At 43.6% G+C, this 25692-nt stretch overlaps 1 protein-coding gene across 2 annotated transcripts in view; it reads left to right on the plus strand.

Moving 5' to 3' along the window:
- Positions 1 to 428: 428 nt before the first annotated feature.
- Positions 429 to 25692, plus strand: part of FAM168A (family with sequence similarity 168 member A) — a 134554-nt gene continuing 109290 nt past the window's right edge. For both annotated transcript variants that reach the window (XM_082247405.1, XM_082247406.1), the window contains exon 1: positions 429 to 512. In XM_082247405.1, the coding sequence (XP_082103531.1) occupies positions 443 to 512 (70 nt within the window). In that variant the 5' untranslated portion in view covers positions 429 to 442. The remainder of the gene's footprint in view (positions 513 to 25692) is intronic.

Genomic DNA, 25692 nt, shown 5'->3' on the forward strand with positions numbered 1-25692 from the left:
CAATGGGTCGATCCCTAATTGACAACTAACAAAAACGCCTGTAATCAGCCAAAAAAAATAAGCTCATGTACTTTTTTTGAGCTTCAGGCATTTTGCTTCAGGTGACAAAGTGCTCAGATGTGAACAGGGGCCATTGAAATGAATGGGATTTTGCTTGTTGGGCGTTTTGAGACTTCAGAGATGAGCGTTTTACGAGCTGAAATACACTCAGATGTACACAGGGCCTCAAAGTAGCGCAGTGCGGAATTGCAAAAAATGGTCTGATCATGAAGAGGATAAAAGTATACAAATACCAGTTAACGTTATTTTAAAAAATGTTTTATTTTCTTAAATATTCTGCACTGTATGATCATTATAGGTTTCTTCAATAGATAACTGATCCTTATTTTTGATTGATGGGTGTATCTTCTTTATGTCTTTGCAGAGATTTTGGTCTTCCACAATGAATCCCGTTTACAGCCCTGTACAGCCAGGGACTCCCTACGGAAATCCAAAAAACATGACCTACGCAGGTATGTTGCTGTGCCTGTATTTTGTTGATGGGAAGGAAGGGTATCTCTATGCTGCTGTATCTCTTGTCCTGTGTCTCTATTCACAGCCTGTACTCTGGAGCAGCTTGTATATAGTGATACTCTGGTCAGTCCAATCCTCCATTCATAGTGTATGTCCAGGCATTACCCACATCCCCCCCCCCCAAATCTCCATCTCCCCCCCCTCTAGAGCAGGGAGGCAGTCTCAATATCATTTATGCTCCTCAACAGGAACAGCGTTCGTTTCTCCCTGAAATAATCCATGAAGGGCGCCTCATCCATATAGTGAGTTCCCATAACTGCTGCTCCTTTAAGTGAAAAACACTAAAAACAAAAATAATACATATAAAGCAGGCGCTGTTAAATGATGGCTAATGTAGATGTATTGGAAAATAACATACAAATGTGCCAATAGTTATGAACACAACAATACACTATTGCTATATGTAATAGGGTGCACCGATCCCACTTTTCTAGTCCCGACTCCCGATACCTGGCTTTGTGTATCTGCAGATACCGATCCGGAACTATTGTTTTGTTATAACAATTGTGCATTCAAAATCTAAAATATATTTAATCAAAATTAAATATATGTAGCCACAAGAAAAAAAAAACAAACAGTTTATTGCTTGAACATACCCAAACAGTAAACATGTAAAAAATATGAATTGCAAAATCCTGCAAACAGGATTTTAAAATGCAACATACAACATAGCAGCTGAACCTGAGAAATCTATCTATCTATCTATCTATCTATCTATCTATCTATCTATCTATCTATCTATCTATCTATCTATCTATCTATCTATCTATCTATCTATCATATACAGTCAGGTCCATAAATATTGGGACAATTGACACAATTCTAATCTTTTTGGCTCTATACACCACCACAATGGATTTGAAATAAAACAAACAAGATGTGCTTTAACTGAAGACGTTCAGCTTTAATTTGAGGGTATTTACATCCAAATCAGGTGAAAGGTGTAGGAATTACAACAGTTTGTATATGTGCCTCCCACTTTTTAAGGGACAAAAAGTAATAGGACAATTGGCTGCTCAGCTGTTCCATGGCCAGGTGTGTGTTATTCCCTCATTATCTAATTTACAAGGAGCAGATAAAAGGTCGAGAGTTCATTTCAGGCGTGCTATTTGCATTTGCATTTGGAATCTGTTGCTGTCAACTCTCAATATGAGATCCAAAGAGCTGTCACTATCAGTGAAGGAAGCCATCATTAGGCTGAAAAAACAAAACAAACCCATCAGAGAGATAGCAAAAACATTAGGTGTGGCCAAATCAACTGTTTGGAACATCCTTAAAAAGAAAGAACGCACCGGTGAGCTCAGCAACACCAAAAGACCACGGAAAACAACTGTGGTTGATGAATGAAGAATTCTTTCCCTGGTGAAGAAAACACCCTTCACAACAGTTAGCCAGATCAAGATCACTCTCCAGGAGGTAGGTTTATGTGTGTCAAAGTCAACAATCAAGAGAAGACTTCACCAGAGTGAATACAGAGGGTTCACCACAAGATGTAAACCATTGGTGAGCCTCAAAAACAGGAAGGCCAGATTAGAGTTTGCCAAACAACATCTAAAAAAGCCTTCACAGTTCTCTAACAACATCCTATGGACAGATGAGACCAAGATCAACTTGTACCAGAGTGATGGGAAGAGAAGAGTATGGAGAGGGAAAGGAACTGCTCATGATCCAAAGCATACCACCTCATCAGTGAAGCATGATGGTGGTAGTGTCATGGCGTGGGCATGTATGGCTGCCAATGGAACTGGTTCTCTTGTATTTATTGATGATGTGACTGCTGACAAAAGCAGCAGGATGAATTCTGAAGTGTTTCGGGCAATATTATCGGCTCCTATTCAGCCAAATGCTTCAGAACTCATTGGACGGCGCTTCACAGTGCAGATGGACAATGACCCGAAGCATACTGCGAAAGCAACCAAAGAGTTTTTTAAGGGAAAGAAGTGGAATGTTATGCAATGGCCAAGTCAATCACCTGACCTGAATCCGATTGAGCATGCATTTCACTTGCTGAAGACAAAAGTGAAGGGAAAATGCCCCAAGAACAAGCAGGAACTGAAGACAGTTGCAGTAGAGGCCTGGCAGAGCATCACCAGGGGTGAAACCCAGCGTCTGGTGATGTCTATGCATTTCAGACTTCAGGCTGTAATTGACTGCAAAGGATTTGCATCCAAGTATTAAAAAGTGAAAGTTTGATTTATGATTGTTAATCTGTCCCATTACTTTTGTCCCCTTAAAAAGTGGGAGGCACATATACAAACTGTTGTAATTCCTACACCGTTCATCTGATTTGGATGTAAATACCCTCAAATTAAATCTGAAAGTCTGCAGTTAAAGCACATCTTGTTTGTTTCATTTCAAATCTATTGTGGTGGTGGTGTATAGAGCCAAAAAGATTAGAATTGTGTCGAGGTCCCAATATTTATGGACCTGACTGTATATATATATATATATATATATATATATATATATATATATATCCTGTGTGTATATATATACACACACACACACACAGTATACAGTAATAGCAATAAGGGTACTTGCAGGGATTTGTTTATAGGCACTGTGTCTGTCCTGTCTGGCTGAGCCTGGGAAGCATGCGGCTGCAGTACAGCAAAGCCTCTGCTTCCTGTGTACGGCTCCTCCATTCACAGACGGAGTCCATCTGATATCACTCCGCCTGTGAGCCGGACCTATACAGGAAGTAGCGGCTCCATGCAAGTAAGTGACGGCTGAGCCGAGACTCAGCAGACAGCGCGGTAGGTTCTGCTTCGGCGAGACCAGATTGGCCTGTGGACTTCTTAATTTTACCGATCCCCGATCCATCTATTTTGGCAGTATCGAGGCCTAATATTGGATTGGTGCACCACTAATATGTAATATAAAACAAGCTGCGCTAAGTGAATGAAGACATAATGATAGTCAAACAATATGTATTGTGATCATAAAGTGCAAAAATAAGTTACTGCAATAGTGAGTATAATTAGTTATTTTACTATAAACTGAGTTGAAAAAAGATATCCGTGAAGAGTGTGAATCCAAATAAATCACCAGAAGTGCTGTAGTCACCCCCAGTATAGTGATCTGCTTACCAGATTCTGATGTAAGTAAGCCTGTGTAATTGGCGTCTCTCAGCTCTCTCAACCCTCAGATGTCTCTTAGGTAAGCTCGGGACCCCAACACTGAAGGGTGTAAGCCTCCAATCAGATAGGAATATCGAATGGTCCCAAGCAGAGATAACCAGGGCAAGCTCTTAACAGCCACCATGGAACATCACCACCAGGGGATTTAGCATATGCAAAAGCCAAGTTTCAAGTCAACACCAAACATAGGGTGGGGCAAGGAGATGGGTCTATTGTTATATAACCAGCAGAAATTAATAAATGTGAAGCATTCACAGTCCATACAGTATCTCACAAAAGTGAGTACACCCCTCACATTTTTGTAAAAAAATTTTTATATCTTTTCACGTGACAACACTGAAGAAATGACACTTTACTACAATGCAAGGAGCTGCAAGGAAGCGCAGCTGATGCCTGGTACACAAGATGAGAAAATCGGACGAATGATCGTTCAGGGTTTTTTTTTGCATGCTGACCTCATAGTGAACACAAAAGTGCTACTAAGTGTACGGAAATTTTTGTACAATCCAGTACAAGTTCCCGTGTGCGTAGCTATGTACCAGAGTAATCAGAAGTGATCTAATGTAAGTGTGACCCCTCTGCTTGCTGCACCTTCTGCTATACCTATTCGGAGTGTCACAGCGTATTCATGCATTGGTCTTTGCATGTAGATTGTTTCTCCGCATGTAGATTTGTTTGTAGTCAAAAGTCATGTCTTCCAAATGGAATACTTTACAGAAGGAATGCAAGAGTCAGCACTTCCAATTGCTGTCCTTGGAGTTTTGGCCATCAGGAATGTCCTTAAAAAGACGAAGACAAGAAGAACATTTTCGTTGTATACAAGAATTGTTTTTCATGCCATTTTTTGTCGATCACTCCGAATGCGTTTTTTTTTTTTTCCCGTCTGACTTTCTAATTGTGTACCAGGCATATGATGAGTATCTGTGGGTAGGGCAGGCCTTAGCAGAGACACCGTTACTGTGCTCTGCATGGAAATCTGTCAGAGCCCTTTAACACTGCATTTCTCAACCTTTTTACCCTAGAGCAGTGGTCCTCAACTCCGGTCCTCAGGGCCCACTAACGGGCCAGGTTTTAAGTATTACCTTGGGGAGATGCAGACTAGAGTACTGCAATCACCAAGCAGCAAATTATATCACCTGGGATGTATTTCAGTTATCTTGCAAACCTGGCCTGATAGTGGGCCCTGTGGTTTGAGGACCACTGCCCTAGAGGAACTCTTGAAGTAAATTTCAGGTCTCGGGGAACCCTCCTTTCCCAATGATCTATGAGGGATCATTTGCAAAACACCCCTTACATCGCCTTACAAGGGTGGGCAGAATGAAACACTTGCAGTTGTGTTGCTGGCTCTGCCAAGTGGTGTTGGGCCTGGAACTATGAAGACACCATTAGCTAGTTGGTATGAGGCAAACTGCCACTCGATGGATGTCTGGGCAATGGCTAGATTGTTCAAGGTTTGTTGCATTAGCTACCTCTAGAGCACCCTTTTCAACCAGGGTTCCATGAAAGCCTAGGGTTACTCCAGAGGTTGCTAGGGGTTCCTTGAGAAATGACCAACTTCTTCCTCTCAGATAAGTTCCCACTGACACCTTTGATCTTTTAGCTATCTGTAAGCGGAGAATTCTTCCCAATGACCACAAGTGTAAGGATTATTCTTCAGGCTGACCATCACACTAATGTATCATAGGTTGTAGATGAAGTCATTTTTAACAGGGGTTCCCTGAGACTGAACATTGTTTTGAAGGGTGCCACTGCCTATGTGTTGGAAAGGTTGAGAAAGGCTGCTCTAAGGTCTCTATTCTGGTGACCGTAGCCAACACTTCTACTCGCAGCTCCGCCAGTTCTCCAGGGGTTACCTTTCCCCGGCATGGGCAGGCTGCTCTAGGTAGGCAAGGCCGGCCATAGATGGAGTAAATTTGTTTCCTGCCCACGGGTTGCAGGAAATAAATTTGATTCCCCTGTCAACACAGACCGTGTTGACAGGGGAATCCCTCCTGACAAGTCATTGTGCTGTCCTGGAATGGGTTTGGGGGGTTTGGGGTGAAGCCACTATAACAGCTGCTAGCAATAGTCGCATGTAAAATCAGGCAGGTTGGTTGTATTCAAGTTGATCGATTGATCAACTTTGGTACTATCAGCCTGCCCGGACACGGTTGGAATCTCATCCAGTCCCTGCTGAACCCAGCCGAGATTTGATCCGTCTATGGCCGGTTTAAGAAATTTGCTTGATTCCCCAATCAACAAGGACAGTGTTGACAGGGGAATCCCTCCTGACAAGCCATTTTGCTCTCCTGGCGGGGGGGTGGGGGGAGGAGGGGTGAGGGAAGCCGCTGTAACAGCTGCTAGCGATAATCACATGTCAAATCAGGCAGGCTGGTTGTATCCAGGTTGATCGATTGTTAAACTTTGGTGCATTCATGGTTTGAATCTCGTCCGGTTCCTGCTGAACCCAGCCGAGATTTGAAATGTCTATGGCCGGTTTTAAAAAAATAATTTCTCTTACGTCCTCCGTCAGTCGCCACCTAAGTCATCACTGTTGGGTATTGACTTCCGCTCCGCAGGAGTGGCTAGGCATAAAGACTTAGTCAAAAGAACAAAGGCATTTGCATATACACACCCACGGGGGCTGTCCCATCTGGTCAATACCCCCCCTGCATGGTCACTCCCAACTCAGTTTCTTTCTGCCTAGCGTCAGGAGTGGTTAGGATTCCCTGTGCTGGGGCACAGTCTCAGCCTAACTAATCTTTTATTTGATTTTCTTTGAAAATGTCAGTTTTGTCATGTCAGGTCTTGAGAAGAGGCAGAACATATTGTGGTGGGTCTCTGAGCTTTGCAGCCCCAAATTGGGCACAGGTCTAATGTAATTGGTGCAAGAGGTGAGGGCATCTGGCAGAGCTCACACATGGCACATCTTCATGCCACCATCGCCAAGCCACACCCACTGTCAAACCATCATCAGATGGGAGGTCAGTTAGCTGCAGCTCATGGCAGCCATAACTAACCCTGGTTGGGAATAGCTGCTTTTAAATGATCAGGCTGAACTTGTCTTACTGCTTTTATCCTCGTCCTCACTGAGGTTCATTTTTGAAAGCCAACTGCCAAGTCGGCGGCTGCTTTCTATGCAGAGAACATTGTGTTCGGTGTTTGAGGTCAGCAGTGCAATGTGCTGATTGCTCACTTAAATGGCATTTCTTCTTTATACGTTAAGAACAGAGTATTCTGCTCCATGGGGACAAATAGGTCTCCTCTAAGCCGTTTACCTGCATTCTGTAAAGAAAGAATACTAATGAGTTGTACCGTCACATCATCCCTTCCTAAGGCTGCAGAGATCGCAGTGTTTTGTCAGCGTGGCGTGAAAGTCCAGCAAGTGGAGCAATCGCTGCCAAGCAAACTGTGTACATTGAAAGAGTTTTTATCAAGCTGTACTGCAGGTTCTTAGCTTGTTGTGTTCACTAGGGTTTTATGTAAACCTGGCCAGTAGAGATGGGCTCAGGTGTGTTTGGGATCCTAGTCCTAACCCACCTGCCCGATCCCGCCAGGAGGCCAAGGCTGCACACTGCTGATCACAGGCAGTGAGACATTTCCCCGCCCGCAGCTGCACAGATTGGGAAATGTCTCACTGCTTGTGATTGGCGATGTGCATTGTCGACATCTTGGCGGGATCGGGCAGGTGGGTTGGATATAGGATCCCGAACACGCCTGAGCCCATCTCTACTGGCCAGTTGACTGTTCAGTGGGAAGGTCTGCTTTCACTGTCATCATCTGATCAGACTCAGTGTTGTAATAGGGAAGGCTGCAGCCACAACTTACAAAAGCCTTCAAAAGTATATAACAAAATTAGAAACTATCCAAAACTGAAAAACAAAAAAAAAAGGTTTTAGATACAGTATACTTGCTAGCTAGTTTTAACAGGTTCACATTAAAGTGATTGTAAAAGATCACATTTTGTTTTTTTAAATAGCGGCCCCCGATCCTCCTTTTCTGGGGCCCCCACTCGGGTTCCTGCCCCCCCCCACCGGGTGCCCACCATAGCAAGGTGCTTGCTATGGGGGCACTCGTGCGGGCTCACTCCCGAGCTGGCATTGTGTGTTCATTGACACACCTTTGGACAATTTTAGGTACCTTGGTTTGTCACGGTTTATAGCCCGACTGTGAGTAAAAAAAAGTTTTCCCTTGCCAGTGCGGTTGTACTCTCACTACAAGGGATAAGTATTAGTTTTGTCTGGGGGAATAGAGAAAGCCTTACACTCACCTAATCCCCTGCTCCCCCGTCAAATGACATTTCCCCCCCCCCCCCCAATCCAACGGTGGACTGTTCCTGGCATCCTCACATACAGAGTAGGTGCTATGGACTTAAAGATGTCAAGAACAGTTCATCGCTCAAGATGGCTAGAGTGTTGGGGGGGGACGGACGGAGCTGCAGGGATTGGTCTTGTGCAGGAAGGAAGGGAGGATCAGATAAGTATATCCCCCCCCCCCTTATTTCTCCCCCAGACAAAAACTAAGAAATAACTTTTTTTTTTTTCTTTTAAAAATATGGGTTTAAAAAAACAGTTGCTTGATTACTGTGTGATATCGCAAATGCAACCGCCATCATTTTATTCTTCAGGGTTTCTGTCTTCAGAAAATATATCATGTTTTTGGGGTTTAACTAACCTCCAGGTCTAAAATGTGCATTTCCCTGTGGACAATATTGGGTATCGTAGTTTGTCCCTCTTAGGCCGAGGCATGCAGATTTGAGGCTTGATATACACCTTCCAGCCACTTTATTAGGTACACCTTGCTAGTACCGGGTTGGACCCCCTTTTGCCTTCATTCTTCATGGCATAGATTGAAAAAGGTGTTCGAAAGATTCCTCAGAGATTTTCCTCCATAGTGACATGATGGCAGATTTGTTGGCTGCACATCCATGATGCCAATTTCCCGCTCCACCACATCCCAAAGGTGCTCTATTGGATGAGATGTGGTGAGTGTGGAGGCCATTGGAGGACGGTGACCTCATTGTCATGGTGAAGAAACCAGTGGTGAGATGATTGGAGCTTTGTGACATGGTGCATTATCCTGCTGGAAGGAGCCATCAGAAGATGGGGACACTGTAGTCATAAAGGGATGAATATGGTCAGCAGCAATACTCAGGTAGGCCGTGGTGTTTAAACGATGCTCAATTGGTACTAAGGGGCCCAAAGTGTGCCAAGAAAATATCCCCCACTCCATTACACCAGTGGTCCTCAACTCCGGTCCTCGGGGAACACTAACAGGCCAGATTTTAAGTATTACCTTGGGGAGAGGCAGACTAGAATACTGCAATCACTGAGCAGCAAATGAGATCACCTGTGATGTAATTTAGTTATCTTGCAAACCTGGACTGTTAGTGGGCCCCGAGGACCGGAGTTGAGGACCACTGCATTACACCACTACTAACAGCCTGAACGGGTGATACAAGGGAGGATGGATCCATGCTTTCATGTTGTTTACACCAAATTTCTTACCCTACCAGCTGAAATGGAGACTCATCGGACCAGGCAACGTTTTTCCAATCTTCTTTTGTCCAATTTTGGTGATCCTGTGCCAATTGTAGCCTCAGTTTCCTGTTATTAGCTGACAAGAGTGGCACCCGGTGTGGTCTACTGTAGCCCATCTGCTTCAACGTTTGATGTGTTGTGCGTTCAGAGATGGTATTCTGCATACCTTGGTTGTAACGAGTGGTTATTTGAGTTACTGTTACCTTTCCATCACCCAGTCTGCCCATTCTCCTCTGACATCAACAATGCGCTTTCCTCCACACAACTGTCGCTCACTGGATATTTTCTTTTTTCCGGACCATTCTCTATAAACCCAAGAGATGGTTGTGTGTGAAAATCCCAGTAGATTCACAGTTTTTTAAATACTCAGACCAGCCGTCTGGCTTTAACAACCATGCCACGTTCAAAGTCACTTTAATCCTCTTTCTTCCCCATTCTGATGCTCCGTTTGAACTTCAGCAAGTCGTCTTCACCACAGCTAGATGCCTAAATGCATTAAGTTTGCTGCCATGTGATTGGCTAATTAGCCAATTTGTGTTACCAAGCAATTGAACCGGTGTAGCTAATAAAGTGGCCGGTGAGTGTATGTGCTATCTGTTCACTCCCCGCAGCCTCGTCTTTTATGTTTTACCCCAAATTTTTGTATTATATTCTGTGTTATGTGCACTTAAATTTAATTAATTGCATTTTTTTTTTTTTTTTTTTACTGGAAAAAAAGAGAAATTCGACAGGTCCTCTGCTTTCAGAAAAGCGTATAATGCTTTGTAGGTTTTTAGATATTTACACACCAAAAAAAATGTGCATTTTAGCATTTTTAGGAAAAGTGGGAAAATGTTTCTGGCAACGAAACAGTCCTGGGCGGAGATACCATTATTGGGGCTTAAATGGGGATAACCTGATCCTTACCATTATTGGGGCTTAAATGGGGATAACCTGATCCTTACCATTATTGGGGCTTAAATGGGGATAACCTGATCCTCTGATGACTGCTTAAGGCCTTATTCACACGGGTGCTGGGTTCATACGCTGTGAATGGGCTGTTCCTTACTGAAAGGAGCTTTGTGCTGGCAGCCCATTCAAGTCTATGAGGACGGAGCAGCTGCACATTCACAGCCGCTCGTCCCAATGTGATGCAGTTTGTCTGCGTTCCACGCAACGCACCCGCACCTCTGTTGTGTTAGGACGAGCGTCTGTGTCCTCATAGGGCTGTCTGCACACCGCACCTGCCAGCTAGAGATGCATACACAGCCGGCTCAGTCACATTGTATGGGCAGAGCCTAAGAGGGGATTTTCCTTCACTTCCTGTAGTGTCACTGCACACAGCCTCCCACCCCCCAAAAAAAGACTTTAACCCTTCCCTACTCTGTCTAAAACTCAAAAGAGAGGTTTTAGTTTTTGCTCACACTTTAAATCTGAATATCCATATTCTTGTATAAGCCTAGTTGTGACTGGACCGCTTTAAAGTGTATGTAACCCTTAAAAGTGATATTAACCACTTAAGGACCAGGCCTATTTCTGACACTAGTTGTTTATAAGTTAAAAATCAGTATTTTTTGCTAAAAAATTACTTAGAACCCCCAAACGTTTTATATATATATATATATTTATTTATTTATTTATTTGTTAGCAAAGACTCTGGAGAATAAAATGGCATTATTTTTTGTCACGCGGTATTTGCGCAGCGGTCTTTCAAAAGCAATTTTTTTTTAAAAAAAAAATACACTTTTTTAATTAAAAAATGAGAAAACAGTAAAGTTAGCCCAATTTTTTTTATAATGTGAAGGATGATGTTATGCCGAATAAATAGATACCCAACATGTCATGCTTAAATATTGCGCACGCTTGTGGAATGTAGACAAAATACAGGACTTAAAAATCTCCGTAGGTGACATTTTAAAAATGACTACAGGTTACCAGTTTAGAGTTACAGAGGAGGTCTAGGGCTAGAATTATTGCTCTCGCTCTAACGATCGCGGCGATACCTCAAATGTGTGGTTTGAACACCGTTTACATATGTGGGCATGACTTGCGTATGCGTTCACTTCTGCGCGCGAGCTCAGAGGGACAGGGCACTTAAAAAAATGTTTTTTCTTTTCCTATTTATTTTTACACTGTCACTTTAAAAAAAATTTTGATCACTTTTATTCCTATTACAAGAAATGAAGGAATGTAAAAATCCCTTGTAATAGAAATAAGCAGGACAGAGAGATGTGAGATCTGGGGTCAAAAAGAACTCAGATCTCAAATCTACACTAAAAAAGCAAAAAAAAAAAAAAGTAATTCATCATTAAAAAATTTGGCCTTTTAAGGCTGTTGGGAGGAAGCGACGTATGACGTCGCTCCAGTCCTCCAAGGCCATAGAGTTGAGTGGGGGCCAGCTTGCTCCCTCTCTACTTCCTTCCTAGGAGAGGAAAGAACAGGATCGCTTTCCCCGCTACCAACGGCTCCGGTAAGCGGGGAAAACTACCAGAAAGCCAATGGAGGGGCACCTCTCCCGCCACCCATAAAAGTGATCCCATGGTGAATCCGCCACGGGGACCACTTTTATGTTAAAGCGGACCGCCCACCTTTTAAAAAAATACCGGGATTATGGCAGCTATCTGCTGCCATAACCCTGGTATTCAACGTCAAAGTAATGACGTAAATACGTGGCAGGCGGTCCGTCAATGATTAAAGTTATGGACTCTTATACTTTTTGCTTCTACTTCCACTGTATTGTATCTTTCTTTGGCGTTCTGACAAACACTGAAATACAGCCGTGGCCAAAAGTTTTGAGAATGACAGCAATATTAATTTTCACAAAGTCTGCTGCCGCAGTTTTTATCATGGAAATTTGCATATACTCCAGAATGTTATGAAGCGTGATCAGATGAATTGCAATTGCCATGAAAATTAACTTAATCCCATAAAAAAAACATTTCCACTGAATTTTGATGAAGGCTTCAGAGTGCCCAAGAAAGTCCAGCAAGCTCCAGGACCGTCTCCAACGGTTGATATAGCTGTGGGATCGGGGCACCGCCAGTGCTGAGTAGGGCTGAACGATAAGCGATGGATATCGACTATCGTTCTGCGGGCGTGGGCGATATTCATATCGCCGAAGACACGATATTGTGCAGGCAGCCGACACAAATGAGTTTCCCCTTACTTTCAGCTGTGATCGGAACTCCGCCCCTCCAGCCCGATGCAATCCAGCTCTGCCTCTAGTCTCCAGCCGACCATTACTCCACCCTGCTCTGCCCAATGGCTGCATCGGGGGCGCGCACGGGGGCGGGATCAGGCTGTAATGTGTTGTAAATAGAGTCAATGGAGAGACAATGGGCGGAGCAGGGCGGAGTAATGGTTGGCTGGAGACTAGAGGCAGAGCTGGGATCACAGCCGAAAGCAAGGGGAAACTCGTCTCCGGTGAGGGAGTGGGAGCGCTGTGTCCGGTGTAGTACCGGTGATGAGAGGACGGTGACGGGGATCCTCCGGTGTCCGCTATGGAGTTCACAGAGCTGATCAAAACCCCCCGGGTGAACAAGTGGGTCCTGTACCGACCCTGGCCAGTGGGCGGGACCCTGTGCCTGACGGGTCACCATCTGATCCTGAGCTCCAGACAGGACAACAGTGAGGAGCTGTGGCTGCTCCACTCATGTCGGGCTGTGTTCTAACTTCTTCTACCTCCTATCACCACTGTGAGTCCCGACTCTGCCTAATCCACACTGTCAGTGTCTTCTGCATTCCACCCAGAGAAATATCGCGATATATATAGTTGAAAACCGAATATCGCAATGTACTTTTTCCCCCAATATCGTGCAGCCCTAGTGCTGAGCTTGCTCATTGAATAGCAGCAGGCAGGTGTGAGTGCATCTGCACACACAGTGAGGTGAAGACTTTTGGAGGGTGGCCTGGTGTCAGGAAGGGCAGCAAAGAAAACACTTCTCTCCAGGAAAAACCTCAGGGACAGACTGATATTCTGCAAAAGGTACAGGGATTGGAGTGCTGAGGACTGGGGGGGTAAAGTCATTTTCTCTAATAAATCTCCTTTCGAATTGTTTGGGGCATCCAGAAAAAACATTGTCCAGAGGTGAGCCATATCATCAGTGTGGTGTCATGCCAACAGTAAAGAATCCTGAGACCATTCATGTGTGGGGTTGCTTCTCAGCCAAGGTAGTGGGCTCACTCTCACAATTTTGCCTAAAAACACAGCCATGAATAAAGAATGGTACAAAAATATCCTCCGAGAGCAACTTCTCAACCATCCAAGAACAGTTTGATGAGAAACAATACCTTTTGCCATCATGACGGAGCACCTTGCCATAAGGCAAAATTGATAACTACTGTAAGTGGCTTGGGGAACAAAACATCAAAATGTTGGGTCCATGGCCAGGAAACTACCCAGACCTTAATGCAATTGAGAACTTGTGGTCAATCCTCAAGAGGCCAGTGAACAAGAGAAAACCTCACAATTCTGACACACTCCAAGCATTGATTATGCAAGAATGGGCTGCCATCTGTCAGGATGTGGCCCAGAAGTTGATTGACAGCATGCCAGGGCGAATTACAGCGGTCTTGAAAAAGAAGGGTCAACCCAGCAAATATTGACTTTTTTAATGTAATTGTCAATAAAAGCCTTAGGCACTTATGAAACGCTTGTAATTATACTTCAGTATACCATAGTCATTTTTTCTAATCTAAGGAGAAGAATTTACGTGACACGTTCGCAAGTTCGCAGATAGAGAGTTATCAAAATACGATGTTCCCGAAACAAGAGAGTGAGCATCATCAAGCTTAGGTACCGTTTTCTCTAAGTTCTCTGTAAAATCTTTTTCTGAGCAATATGGACTCTCTTTTTGCTGAATGGACGATGTTGACAGACGCACAGGAGGTGGCATGTACCGATCCACAGGCTGAAAGGTTTGGGAAATGGAAAATCACTTTTGGGAAGTCTATTCGAAGAATTCGGGGAAAAAAACCCACTCCTCAGGAGTTGACTTCCTTACAACACTCGGTGCAAGACACTTAATTTTGGGTAAAACTTGATAACAATGTTTTATCCTATTCAAGATCACGGAGTATTTGATTCACCCCTTGAGGGGAGTGAGCTTCTCTCCCATGTTTCTCACTGTTATAAATCAATGCTGATCATTGACTTCGCTCCCACACAATGGGGTCGGGGCTGTTGCCTGGCACTTTCCAACATTTTTTGAACTTTTCCATTGTCCAATTCACTTGTCTCTCATAAACAAAGCAATAAATTCCGCGACACAGTCATGTTAAAGCAAACATCTTTAATATTGAAATAAAATGAGAACTTGAAATGTAAAACATCTACCAGGAGCCCTAATCCTTTTCTTTGCTTCTGGAGAAGGTTTAACTGTTCTGTATCCTAACACCTACACACACTTTATATATTTTTTTTAATAATAAAACAAATTTTATAATTATTACATTTTTTTTAATAAAGGAAGACTGGGGCCTCCTCTGGCAGGGATGCCCGGGGCAATTTCCCCTTTTGCCCAGTTATAAATATGCCACCGTGTGTTCTCTTCGCTGCACTCCTCAGCAAATTAGGCCCCGAAACTCTTTGATATAAACAAGCTCATCATTTATGCTTAGCGTAGCTTCCAAGTGTATTTGTCGCAGATGTCAAGAAGAATCCGGCAGCGGAGTTCTTCCTAAATAAAACCAAATACCTCATCCCACTGTCACTATTTAATAAATAGAGTACATTTTTGAAATATGGCTCCAGTAGGCAACATGGCTGCTGTCTATTTTTTTGGGTAACGTTGCAGTTACAGGGAAGCTTCAGTTACTGTCTGGTGGAGAACGTTACCTTGACTTTCTTGTCTAAGATGTCATTAGTATTCCCTGGCACAAGAACAGAAATGTTGTCCTCATCTGAGGACACTTGATTAAGTGCCAGGGCTGGTGTTTTTTTTGTGTTTTATTGTGTTCCCGTAGATGTGTCTCTGTAAATAAGACTCATAAAAATAGTTTATTGCAGCTGCAAGAGAATTCCTGGCCTTGCTGCTGATTAATTGGTGCAAGTTTGTTTCTGAAATCTAAGTTGAATGTTAGCTTCCTTGCTTTTTTGTAAAGAATGTCTGCAAAATAACTGATACATGTACTGGAGGTGTTTGATGCCCTTTGTTTCTTCCTTTGATGCAGCTTTGGGTGTATGTGTGAATCCCTTCCCCAACGATAGAGTGAGGAATTGTTTGAAATCATGTTGGGTTTTTACTGTTAACCCGAGATTTGCTCTCATTTCCTGCCATGATAGGAAGTTTCACCAGACAGGGTGAAGAAACATTTTCAATAGTAACACACAAGTAACAATGCTTTTTTAGTGGAGTAAGGAAACTAGAACCCCAGGAATGTTTAAGTCCTTATGTGGGGCCCAGAATTTGGAGGCTCCGAGAGATCTTGGGCGGGAAAGAGTTGCCAGCCCTTACTACAGGTACTTTGGACGTGAATAGGTTACCCAACCTGTGAGAGTTGTATGAAAGGGATCTAAAGCAAGTAATAGATGTCCATGAGGGGTTGTGTGGCTGTTTGGCTGCTGGGAGTCTGCTATTCGGACAGCTCCTACACCCTTGGAGCAGGTGGGGACTTTAAACCCTGTTGTTGGACACGTTTATGCTGACGGTGAGCCAAAGTTTTGTTTGTACCAGAGTTTGTAGACTGTTTTGTTTGTTTAATGCTGATGATGTTTTGTTTGCCCTTTTTGAAGAATTATACTGTAACGGAACCACGATCCACACTGTGCTTGTGGGCTTCCTTCAGTATACGGCTTCCTCGAGTCTTGAACAGATATCAGATATTCCAGCCGCCCCTATACAAAACTAGCCAACAACTTAGCTTGTATGTATCTGAAGACAACTAATGCTGACCATACACTAGCCAAAATATCGGAAGAACTCATTTTCGAAAAACTAAAATCGGCCGTTAGAGCAGACGATCGTGCCATCATGTAATGACTGAATTTTGAAAGGTAAATCGCTCAATGGACATAAATGAATCAATTTTTCATTCAGTTTGTCACATATACCTAGTGCAAACAGGTCGGCTGAGAAACACATTAACCTTTCAATTTATCGTTCGTTTATCGTTCGGCCGGCAGATTTTCAAATTGTTCCTTCAAATTTTCGGCTCTGAAAAGTTAAAAATGATTTTCTATTTGTGCCCATTAACTGGACGAAAAATGGACAATTGGACCAAATGACAGATTTTCGAACGATTTTTCGGCAGGTGTATGGCCAGCATTACCCTTTATTGAACAAGAAACATACTTTTTATACACTTGAGAAGTATGTCAGTCACTACATAAACAATGACCCAAATTTTTACCCAAAACCTCACACAATGGTTAAATAACGAGGTACAGCTGACTCATGGCTAATCCCATCTAGACAAGGTTATCATTAACATGCTAATTAACTCAGCGCACCTAAACCAGCCTAGATGATCAGACTGCCGGCAACAAGGCTAAAGCAAAATTACACATTATCCTAAGTATAAACACAGAACACCTTATTATACAGACAATAGGAAGATACCACCAGTGACAGACTGTCCGTCTCTGACATTGAAGAACATGGAACAGAGGCCAATGTGATTAGCTCTTTCAATGAACGTGTTCAGAATCAGACAAGCCAGGAATAGTCTTCATATATTTATTGTGATATATGGTTAATAAATATTACTGTCCCATTTGAAGTAATTCAAACCATATTCTGTGTCCATTAAGTAGCTGTCTATCTTTTCCTTGGTCAGCCTGTGTCACTAATAGACACAGGGTGACTTACACATAAGAGGACACCTAGTGCATTACCCTTGGACACCTTTAAAACTTTTCATTAAAATGCCAAAAACATACAGACATGAAGAGCATAAATCGCATTGTATGAGTCCACCACATGTGGAGGTATTCATCCCTGTAATTGGACCGCTGACGCGTGTCGGGAGACACGCTCCCTTCCTCAGGTAGCACTTCTGATTGGAGTTCCCCACCTGAGAAGAGCAGCATGTCTATTATTTCCATTGGAGTGAGCGCTTGGGTGATTCAGTTGTTTGAAATATCGAGAGTACACATATTATGGGGCCTAGGGAGCTGAGACAGGGATTTCCCAACTTCTCTAAGGTAAGCTGGGTTCCACAGGCCCCCCCAACCAAAGCGACTCCCATCACATACACATTTTTTTTTTTCTTTTTTTTTACAAAGACGGCTAGCTAGTGATCTGGACTCCGAAAATATCACAATATGTGCTGGGGGGACATGGACAAAAATGTTGCATCACTTCTGTACATCCGGAAGTCGAATGTTAAAGTTTGAACTACTGGCATGGCAACCCTACAACATTTTTAAGGGTGAAATTTGTTGAGTCATTGACAAGCATTCATGCTGTGAGGAACAATATTTTTAGAATGGACATTACTCTGCCTAGCTGAAAGCTGGCCATACACTGAGAAAAGTTCATCCATTTGATCAAGAACCGGCCAAAATTCAGTTTGTTGGTGGCCCTGTTAGCACCCTCCTGCCCAACATCCCTTGTTTTAGATATAACTGGGTGGAAATTAGAAGAAAAGCAGCTGTCAGAATACAAAAACCGCCACTGAAAAATCATCTATCTGCGTTGTATAGCGTGAATGAAGGAATCTCTTCAATTTTTTTTTCATTTATGGCCAACTTAGGTTTTACTACATCTTTTATGATACCTGTCAGACGGAGCTTTACAGCCATATGTATTTACAGTCTGACTAAGGCTCGGTTCACACTAATGATTGCAGACATGGCATGGGATTCGCACCGCATTCCTGTGCACATCACATGCGATGTCAGTGCTATACGAATTCGGCCATGCAGTTTGTATGGTTGAAATTGCATCACATTCGCACTAAAATGGGCCAGGACCCTTTTTTTTGGTCTGCACTGAAATCAGATCGCATGGGTGTTCAGACCCATGCAGTTCAATTCCAACCGATTCTACAGTTTGCACTGCATTCTGGGAACTTTTTTGGGGGTGTCGTTAACTTTATTTTGACACCTGCAGCGGTCGCAGAGTGCAGTGTGAACTTCCTACGATTCTGATGCAGTGCACCCAGTAATCGCTGTGGTTCTCGCATCGCACCAGTGTGAGGAGACTGTCACCAGTATCAATGTTGACATTTGGATACATTTATAGCTTCTGGATATCCTGATAAGGAAGTCACATAACTACCTTATTATATGCAGTTAGATTAGGTGAAGAAGGCTAGGAGTGAGTGCTGGAGGATCATTTTATATGCTTTGTAAAGATAGTAACTTAGGAGGAGATTTACTGTCCCTTAGCAGCTGCCTATACTCTCAGTTACACCTTCTGATTCATGTGATCAATGAATATATTTATCTTTGTAACAGGGCAGACTTATCCAGGAATTTTCACAATGCTAGGGTGAAAAGCACAGACACTCAGCATTTGGGCTTCATGCCCGGAGTCAGGTAGTATCCATTTGAAATGAATGTTTTAGCAGGCAAATTAGTTGCAGGCTTGAGTGGTCGGAAAGGGAAAGTGTTCACCCTTATTGAATAGCCCATGGTCTCACCTCCCCACCTCCCGGATAGTATTGATGGGGTTAAGCTCCTCTATATTGCTCATTATGAGATTCTCGCACAGTCCCTGGCTGCCAGTCAATTCATCTAGACACAGAGCTAGACTAGAATGTTAATGTCTCTGCAGCTAGGAATGTTTTATTAGATCCCCGGGTCCTGGCTCATAGCACAGGAAGAAAATATTGCCTCACTGACTTTGCCTGGCAACTCTCCATATAAATGAGGCTTGAAAGACTTCTCCATGGTGCTGCTTTCCTGCTGTTCCGCCTCTTCATGCCGTTCCTCATCTCTGCTATCCTTACCGATTCCTCTTCTGGTTATCACTTCTCCATCTTTTTTACTTTTCCTTTTCCAACATACGACCTCATTTCCTCTTCTTTTCTATTATTTTTCTATTCCCACTTTCCTTTTTCCTTGTTAATATACCCTTTGCAGCCTTTTCTTTTTCCTTTTATCTCTACTTTCCTTTTCATTCTTTGGCCTTTTACCTTTTTGTTTACTCTTCAACCACCAACCCCCCCCCCCCCCCCCCAAATCCCTTCCCTTATGTTTTCTGCCATTTTCTTCTTTCCTTCCCTTGCATTGCATTGTTCCTCCCTTCTTTCTTTCTTTCTTTCCATTCTTTCTCTTCTACTGTAATTCTTTCCCTTTCCTTTTCCCTTATCTTCAATCTTTGCCCTTTCCCATCCTTCTCCTTTTCTTTTGCATTTTCCTTTCCTTTGTCTTTTATTTTCCTTCTCTTTCTTTCATTTCCTTTCTTTCTATTCCCTTCTCTTTTTTCCTTTCCTTTCATTTCTTTTTTTCTCTATCATTTTCCCTTTTCCTTTCTTTTTCTGTTTTCTTTCCTTTGCCTCTTCCTTTTCCTCTTCTCTTTTATACTCTCTCCCTTTCCCTCTCTCTTTCCCTTCCCTCCTCATCTTTACCCTTTAATGTTTTTTTTTTACCTTTTTTTTTTCCATCCTCTTTTTTTTTCTTCTTCCTTTCTTTTTCTTTCTTTCGCCTTTTCCTTTTTTTTTTTTTTACTCTTCCTTCTCTTTTCTGCACTGCTCTTCTTTCCTCCTTGCCTTTCTTTCTTTCTTTCTTTCTCCCCTCCCTTTCCTTTTCTTTTCATTTTCCTTTCCTTATCATCTACTGTAATCCTTTACCTTTCCTTTTACCTTCTCTCCCATATTTACCCTTTCTCATCCTTTTCCTTTACTCTTTCCTTTCCTTTTTTTTCTTTATTGTCCTTCTCTTTCTTTCATTTCCTTTCTTTATATTCCCTTCTCTTTTTTCCTTTCCTGTTTCTTTACCTTTTTCCTATCCTTTGATTTCTTTCCCTATCCTTTTCCCTTTTCCTTCCTTTTTCTGTTTCTTCTCCTTTCTCCTCTCTCTTTTCCCTCTCCCTTTCCTTATCCCTCTCCCTTTCCTTATCCCTCTCCCTTTCCTTATCCCTTTCATTTTCCCTCTCCCTTTTCTTATCCCTCTCCCTTTCCTTATCCCTCTCCCTTTTATTATCCCTCTCCCTTTCATTTTTCCTCTCCCTTTCCTTATCCCTCTCCCTTTTCTTATCCCTCTCCCTTTCCTTATCCCTCTCCCTTTCCTTATCCCTCTCCCTTTCCTTATCCCTCTCCCTTTCCTTATCCCTCTCTCCTTCCTTATCCCTCTCCCTTTCCTTATCCCTCTCTCCTTCCTTATCCCTCTCCCTTTCATTACCCCTCTCCCTTTCATTATCCCTCTCTCCTTCCTTATCCCTCTCTTCTTCCTTATCCCCCTCCCTTTCCTTATCCCCCTCCCTTTCCTTATCCCCCTCCCTTTCCTTATCCCCCTCCCTTTCCTTATCCCCCTCCCTTTCCTTACCCCTCTCCCTTTCATTATCCCTCTCTCCTTCCTTATCCCTCTCTTCTTCCTTATCCCCCTCCCTTTCCTTATCCCCCTCCCTTTCCTTATCCCCCTCCCTTTCCTTATCCCCCTCCCTTTCCTTATCCCCCTCCCTTTCCTTATCCCCCTCCCTTTCCTTATCCCCCTCCCTTTTCTTATCCCTCTCCCTTTTCTTATCCCTTTCCTTATCCCCCTCCCTTTCCTTATCCCCCTCCCTTTCCTTATCCCTCTCCCTTTCCTTATCCCTCTCCCTTTCCTTATCCCTCTCTCCTTCCTTATCCCTCTCCCTTCCTTATCCCTCTCCCTTCCTTATCCCTCTCCCTTTCCTTATCCCTCTCCCTTTCCTTATCCCTCTCCCTTTCCTTGTCCCTCTCTGCTTCCTTATCCCTCTCTCCTTCCTTATCTCTCTCTCCCTTTCATTATCCCTCTCCCTTTCATTACCCCTCTCCCTTTCATTACCCCTCTCCCTTTCCTTATCCCTCTCTCCTTCCTTATCCCTCTCTCCTTCCTTATCCCTCTCCCTTCCTTATCCCTCTCTCCTTCCTTATCCCTCTCTCCTTCCTTATCCCTCTCCCTTTAATTACCCCTCTCCCTTTCATTATCCCTCTCCCTTTCATTACCCCTCTCCCTTTCATTACCCCTCTCCCTTTCATTACCCCTCTCCCTTTCATTATCCCTCTCCCTTTCATTATCCCTCTCCCTTTCATTATCCCTTTCCCGTTCCCTTCCCTCCTCATCTTACCTTCTCTTCTATTCTTTTTAACACAGGAACAACCAGCAACTTTCCTTTTTTTCTGCTGTTACCCAATAACAGTTGTTGGATAGAACATGGGAAACGTACACCTGCTAATGATCCAGCAAGAGATCTAATCCAATATACAGGAATGAACAACAACCTTTATTTGCACGCACGTGAGACTAGTTACTATTTTTCTCAGCCGAGAGTCAATTCAACGATTAGAAGTTTGTTTGTTCCCATTAGATTATAAAAAAAAATTCTATCTTTGTCCTTCAATTTTTTTTTTTTTTTGGTCGAAACTGATTGGCGATGGGTCCCCTTTATCTGATAATTGAAAGAACATTCTGAAAACAAACGTTTTCGAATGAAATTTTATAGGTATAAGACCAGCTTTTGCTCAAGTCTCCAGCAAGGAGAACAGTGAGCAGTAAAATAGTGAGATTAACAAATCTTACTTCAATTCTCCACTCTCTACAGACCAGAAATCAGAGGCAGCAGTGATAATTGAGGATATACAGCGGTAGGCTCAGGAGTGCCTAGGCACACTCACGTACCAGGAAGTGCACTGCTAATTTTCAGTAAGATTTCAATAAAAATGATAGATTTTTGTCAGTGTATTGCTTATGAAAAATAACCTTTCTAAATGTTTTCTTATAACATAGCAAATGCTTGTCTTTTAAGTGTAGGCCCACTTTTAGGCTATAGGCATAGACACAACCTTTTTTCTAGGGTGCCAGGTACTTTTTATATAGGTTTCTTATTCATTTTAAAGCTGAACTTCTCTCAAATCCTGCTGTACCAATTGCTCCCACTTCCACAATCCTCACCAGAACTAATTTTTATCTGTAGCTGCTCCCACTTCCACAATCCTCAGGTTAGGATAACGTCCTTTTCCATGCCCCCTGCTGTAGCCTCCTGGGAAATGTCACAGGAGGCTACAGGACCATTGACAAAGCACCATGTGAGTTAGCTTCCTCAGAAAGCCGGCTCCCATATCCAAGATGGTGGTGCCGGAGACCCAGGATTCAATGAAATATGGCCTGCAAGTTTGAAGCAAGATGAATCAGACAAGCCTACATGTGCCTGCCGGCTTTACCAGGCAGCCGTGTCTCCGTTATCAGTTTGGTCAGACTTTTTTGGTTGACTTGAACTCTTCGCGGCCCCCATCGAAGGTTGTGGATCTGGAGCTGGTTCCTCCTGCAATGGAGATCTTGTTCTGCCTCCCCAGTACCTTTACCCCTTCGGAAGCCACAATGGTGGCTACAGCTGCCCAGCTTTCAGCAGATGCCAAGGTGACCTCAAATCTGGAACTTTCCAAACCAGCGGTGCCGGGAACCCGCAGCAGTAAGAAGAATCAGCTGCAGGAAAACAGCGCTGGATCCCAGTCACTGGTAAGTATCCGATTTTTAAAAATCAGCAGCTACAGTATTTGTTTAAAAAAAAAAGAAACTGAAGTTCCTCTTTAATAATAGGATGCCAATGCGATAACCATGGGTTGTAACATCTCATCCTTTAAAGACGACATCCTGCTTTTTCCATGAAAGTGTTCTTCAACTGTGCCGCTGCCTTTTACTGTCTGCATGATTTGCCACGTTCTGATGAATATGTAAAGCTCCAGAAGTGTGGCAGTACCAGTCCTATGCTCTCTAATGGTTGAACAGATCTTAATTCACTGCTCATGAAAGTGTCATTTTCTGGGGTCTCTCTACATGTTAACATGGCGGCTGCATTATGGAGGGGGTTGCCTAATGTATTCTGTCACATGTCGCGGTGGATGGCTCGCCGTGCCTGGAGGTGAATTGGAAAAGATTTGTACATACTGGTGCAGAAAATCTCATTTATTTGTCAGTGATGTGTCGCTGAGCATTCTAATATTAAACCTTGGTTTCCATGGCAATGGGATAATGCCTTTACCATGCTCACATCCAGCTGTTATTAGTTCAGTCATTTCCGTGGAAACCCATTTAATACACCGGCTTTTACAGAGGTTAACACCTAGGCAGGTTGTTTTTGTTTGCTTCCTATAAAAACCACGTAAGACAAAGCAACAATTCGATTCATAAAAGGTGGAAAGTGATATTTCGACGTTCGTTTCACAGTATTTTGACAGAAGTGAAATAAATTGGGCGAAATCTGTTTTGTTGCAAATTGTTGACAATGGCTGTAATTGTGACACAAGCCTGGCCCACCCATCTTCCTAATGTCACTAAAAGTCTGCCGGTAGCTGAGGACATCAGCCTGATGTGTGGAATAAGCCTACCTACATGATTACAGCCGTTTATAAGGTACAGGGTATGGGGCTGATCTGAGATATAAAGTTTATGTAGTGGGGCTGATCTGAGGTCTGAAGTGCACGCATAGGGGCTGATATGAGGTCTGAAGTGCATGCATGGGGGCTGATCTGAGGTCTGAAGTGCATGCATGGGGGCTGATCTGAGGTCTGAAGTACATGCATAGGGGCTGATCTGAGGTCTGAAGTGCATGCATGGGGGCTGATCTGAGGTCTGAAGTGCATGCATGGGGGCTGATCTGAGGTCTGAAGTGCATGCATGGGGGCTGATCTGAGGTCTGAAGTACATGCATAGGGGCTGATCTGAGGTCTGAAGTGCATGCATGGGGGCTGATCTGAGGTCTGAAGTGCATGCATGGGGGCTGATCTGAGGTCTGAAGTGCATGCATGGGGCTGATCTGAGGTCTGAAGTACATGCATAGGGGCTGATCTGAGGTCTGAAGTGCATGCATGGGGGCTGATCTGAGGTCTGAAATACATGCATAGGGACTGATCTGAGGTCTGAAGTGCATGCATAGGGGCTGATCTGAGGTCTGAAGTGCCTGCATGGGGGCTGATCTGAGGTCTGAAGTACATGCATAGGGGCTGATCTGAGGTCTGAAGTGCCTGCATAGGGGCTGATCTAAGGTCTTGAAGTACATGCATAGGGGCTGATCTGAAGTCTGAAGTGCATGCATTGGGGCTGGACATGTTATCGGTTAATCAGGTTTGCACTCATAGGTAGTTGTGCTGCTAATAGCAAGTTACACTCATTAATTACAGAATAATAAATCTGAGTGCCAAAATTCAAAAGGAGCTAAGACTTCAATGCGAATGGGGCTGTTAGCGATTGCATGCTGAAGACCCAGCAGTGGTTCCCAGGGGTTAGCTGTGAGCAAAGCCCCATTGAAAGCAATGGGATGCAGACAACTCCCAAAGCTAATCGTGGCCGTCTGCATGTAACCACTTACCTGTTGTCGGTATCGGTGGGAGAAATTTTACCCCATCATCAGTGTCAGTGGAAGAACTAGTGCCTCATTATTGGTGTCAGTGAGAAGAATAGTGCTCCATCAATGGTATCAGTGAGAGGTATAGTGCCCCATTGTTGGTATCAGCAGCAGGAATAGTGCCCAATCATTGGTATCAGCAGCAGGAATAGTGCCCAATCATTGGTATCAGCAGCAGGAATAGTGCCCAATCATTGGTATCAGCAGCAGGAATAGTGCCTCATCAATGATGTCAGTGGGAGGAATAGTGCCTCATTGTTGGTATTGGCAGCAGGAATAGTACTCTTATCATTGGTTTTAGTGGGACATATAGAGCCCCATTGCTGCTTTCAGTGGGAAGATTAGTATCCGATTATTGGTTGCAGTGGAAGTATAAGTACCCCATTGGTGTTAGTGGGAAAAGAAACATGGTGCCCTATTGTTGGTGTTAGTGGGAAAAGAAACATGGTGCCCCATTGTTGGTGTTAGTGGGTGGAATAATGCCCTATTATTGGTGTCAGCGGGAGGACTATTGCCTCATTGTTGGTGTCAGTGGAAGAAATAGAGCGCTATTGTTGCTGTCAGTGGGAAGATTAGTACCCTATTGTTGCTGTCAGCGGGAAGATTAGTACCCTATTGTTGCTGTCAGCAGAAGAAATAATACCCCATTGTTGGTGTCAGTGGGAAGAGGCATGATGTTCCATCGTTTGTGTCAATTGTAAGAAGAATGGTGCCCCAATGTTTTTGTTAATGGGAGGAATAGTGCCCCATCCTTGGTGTCAGTGAAATCAGGAAGGCCCCTGGCATTGGTGTTCAGTGGTTAGTTACCTTAGTAAATGTGTCCTGCACTGGTTCAGTACTTTCTGGATGACATTATGGCTGGAACTAAACAGGCACGGTAGGGCAAGCAAGCACTGTGCCTAGCGGTACCAGCGTGCTTTGCCAGTTACTGGAACACTCTACATTGCAACATTTGGCGTTCCCTGCCACTCTGCATTCAGTTCTGCATGTGAGGCCTTTTCATTGCAGGCGCAG

Source organism: Pelophylax lessonae (genome assembly GCF_965119305.1).
Source record: "Pelophylax lessonae genome assembly, chromosome: 2".
Classification (NCBI taxonomy): Eukaryota; Metazoa; Chordata; class Amphibia; order Anura; family Ranidae; genus Pelophylax; species Pelophylax lessonae.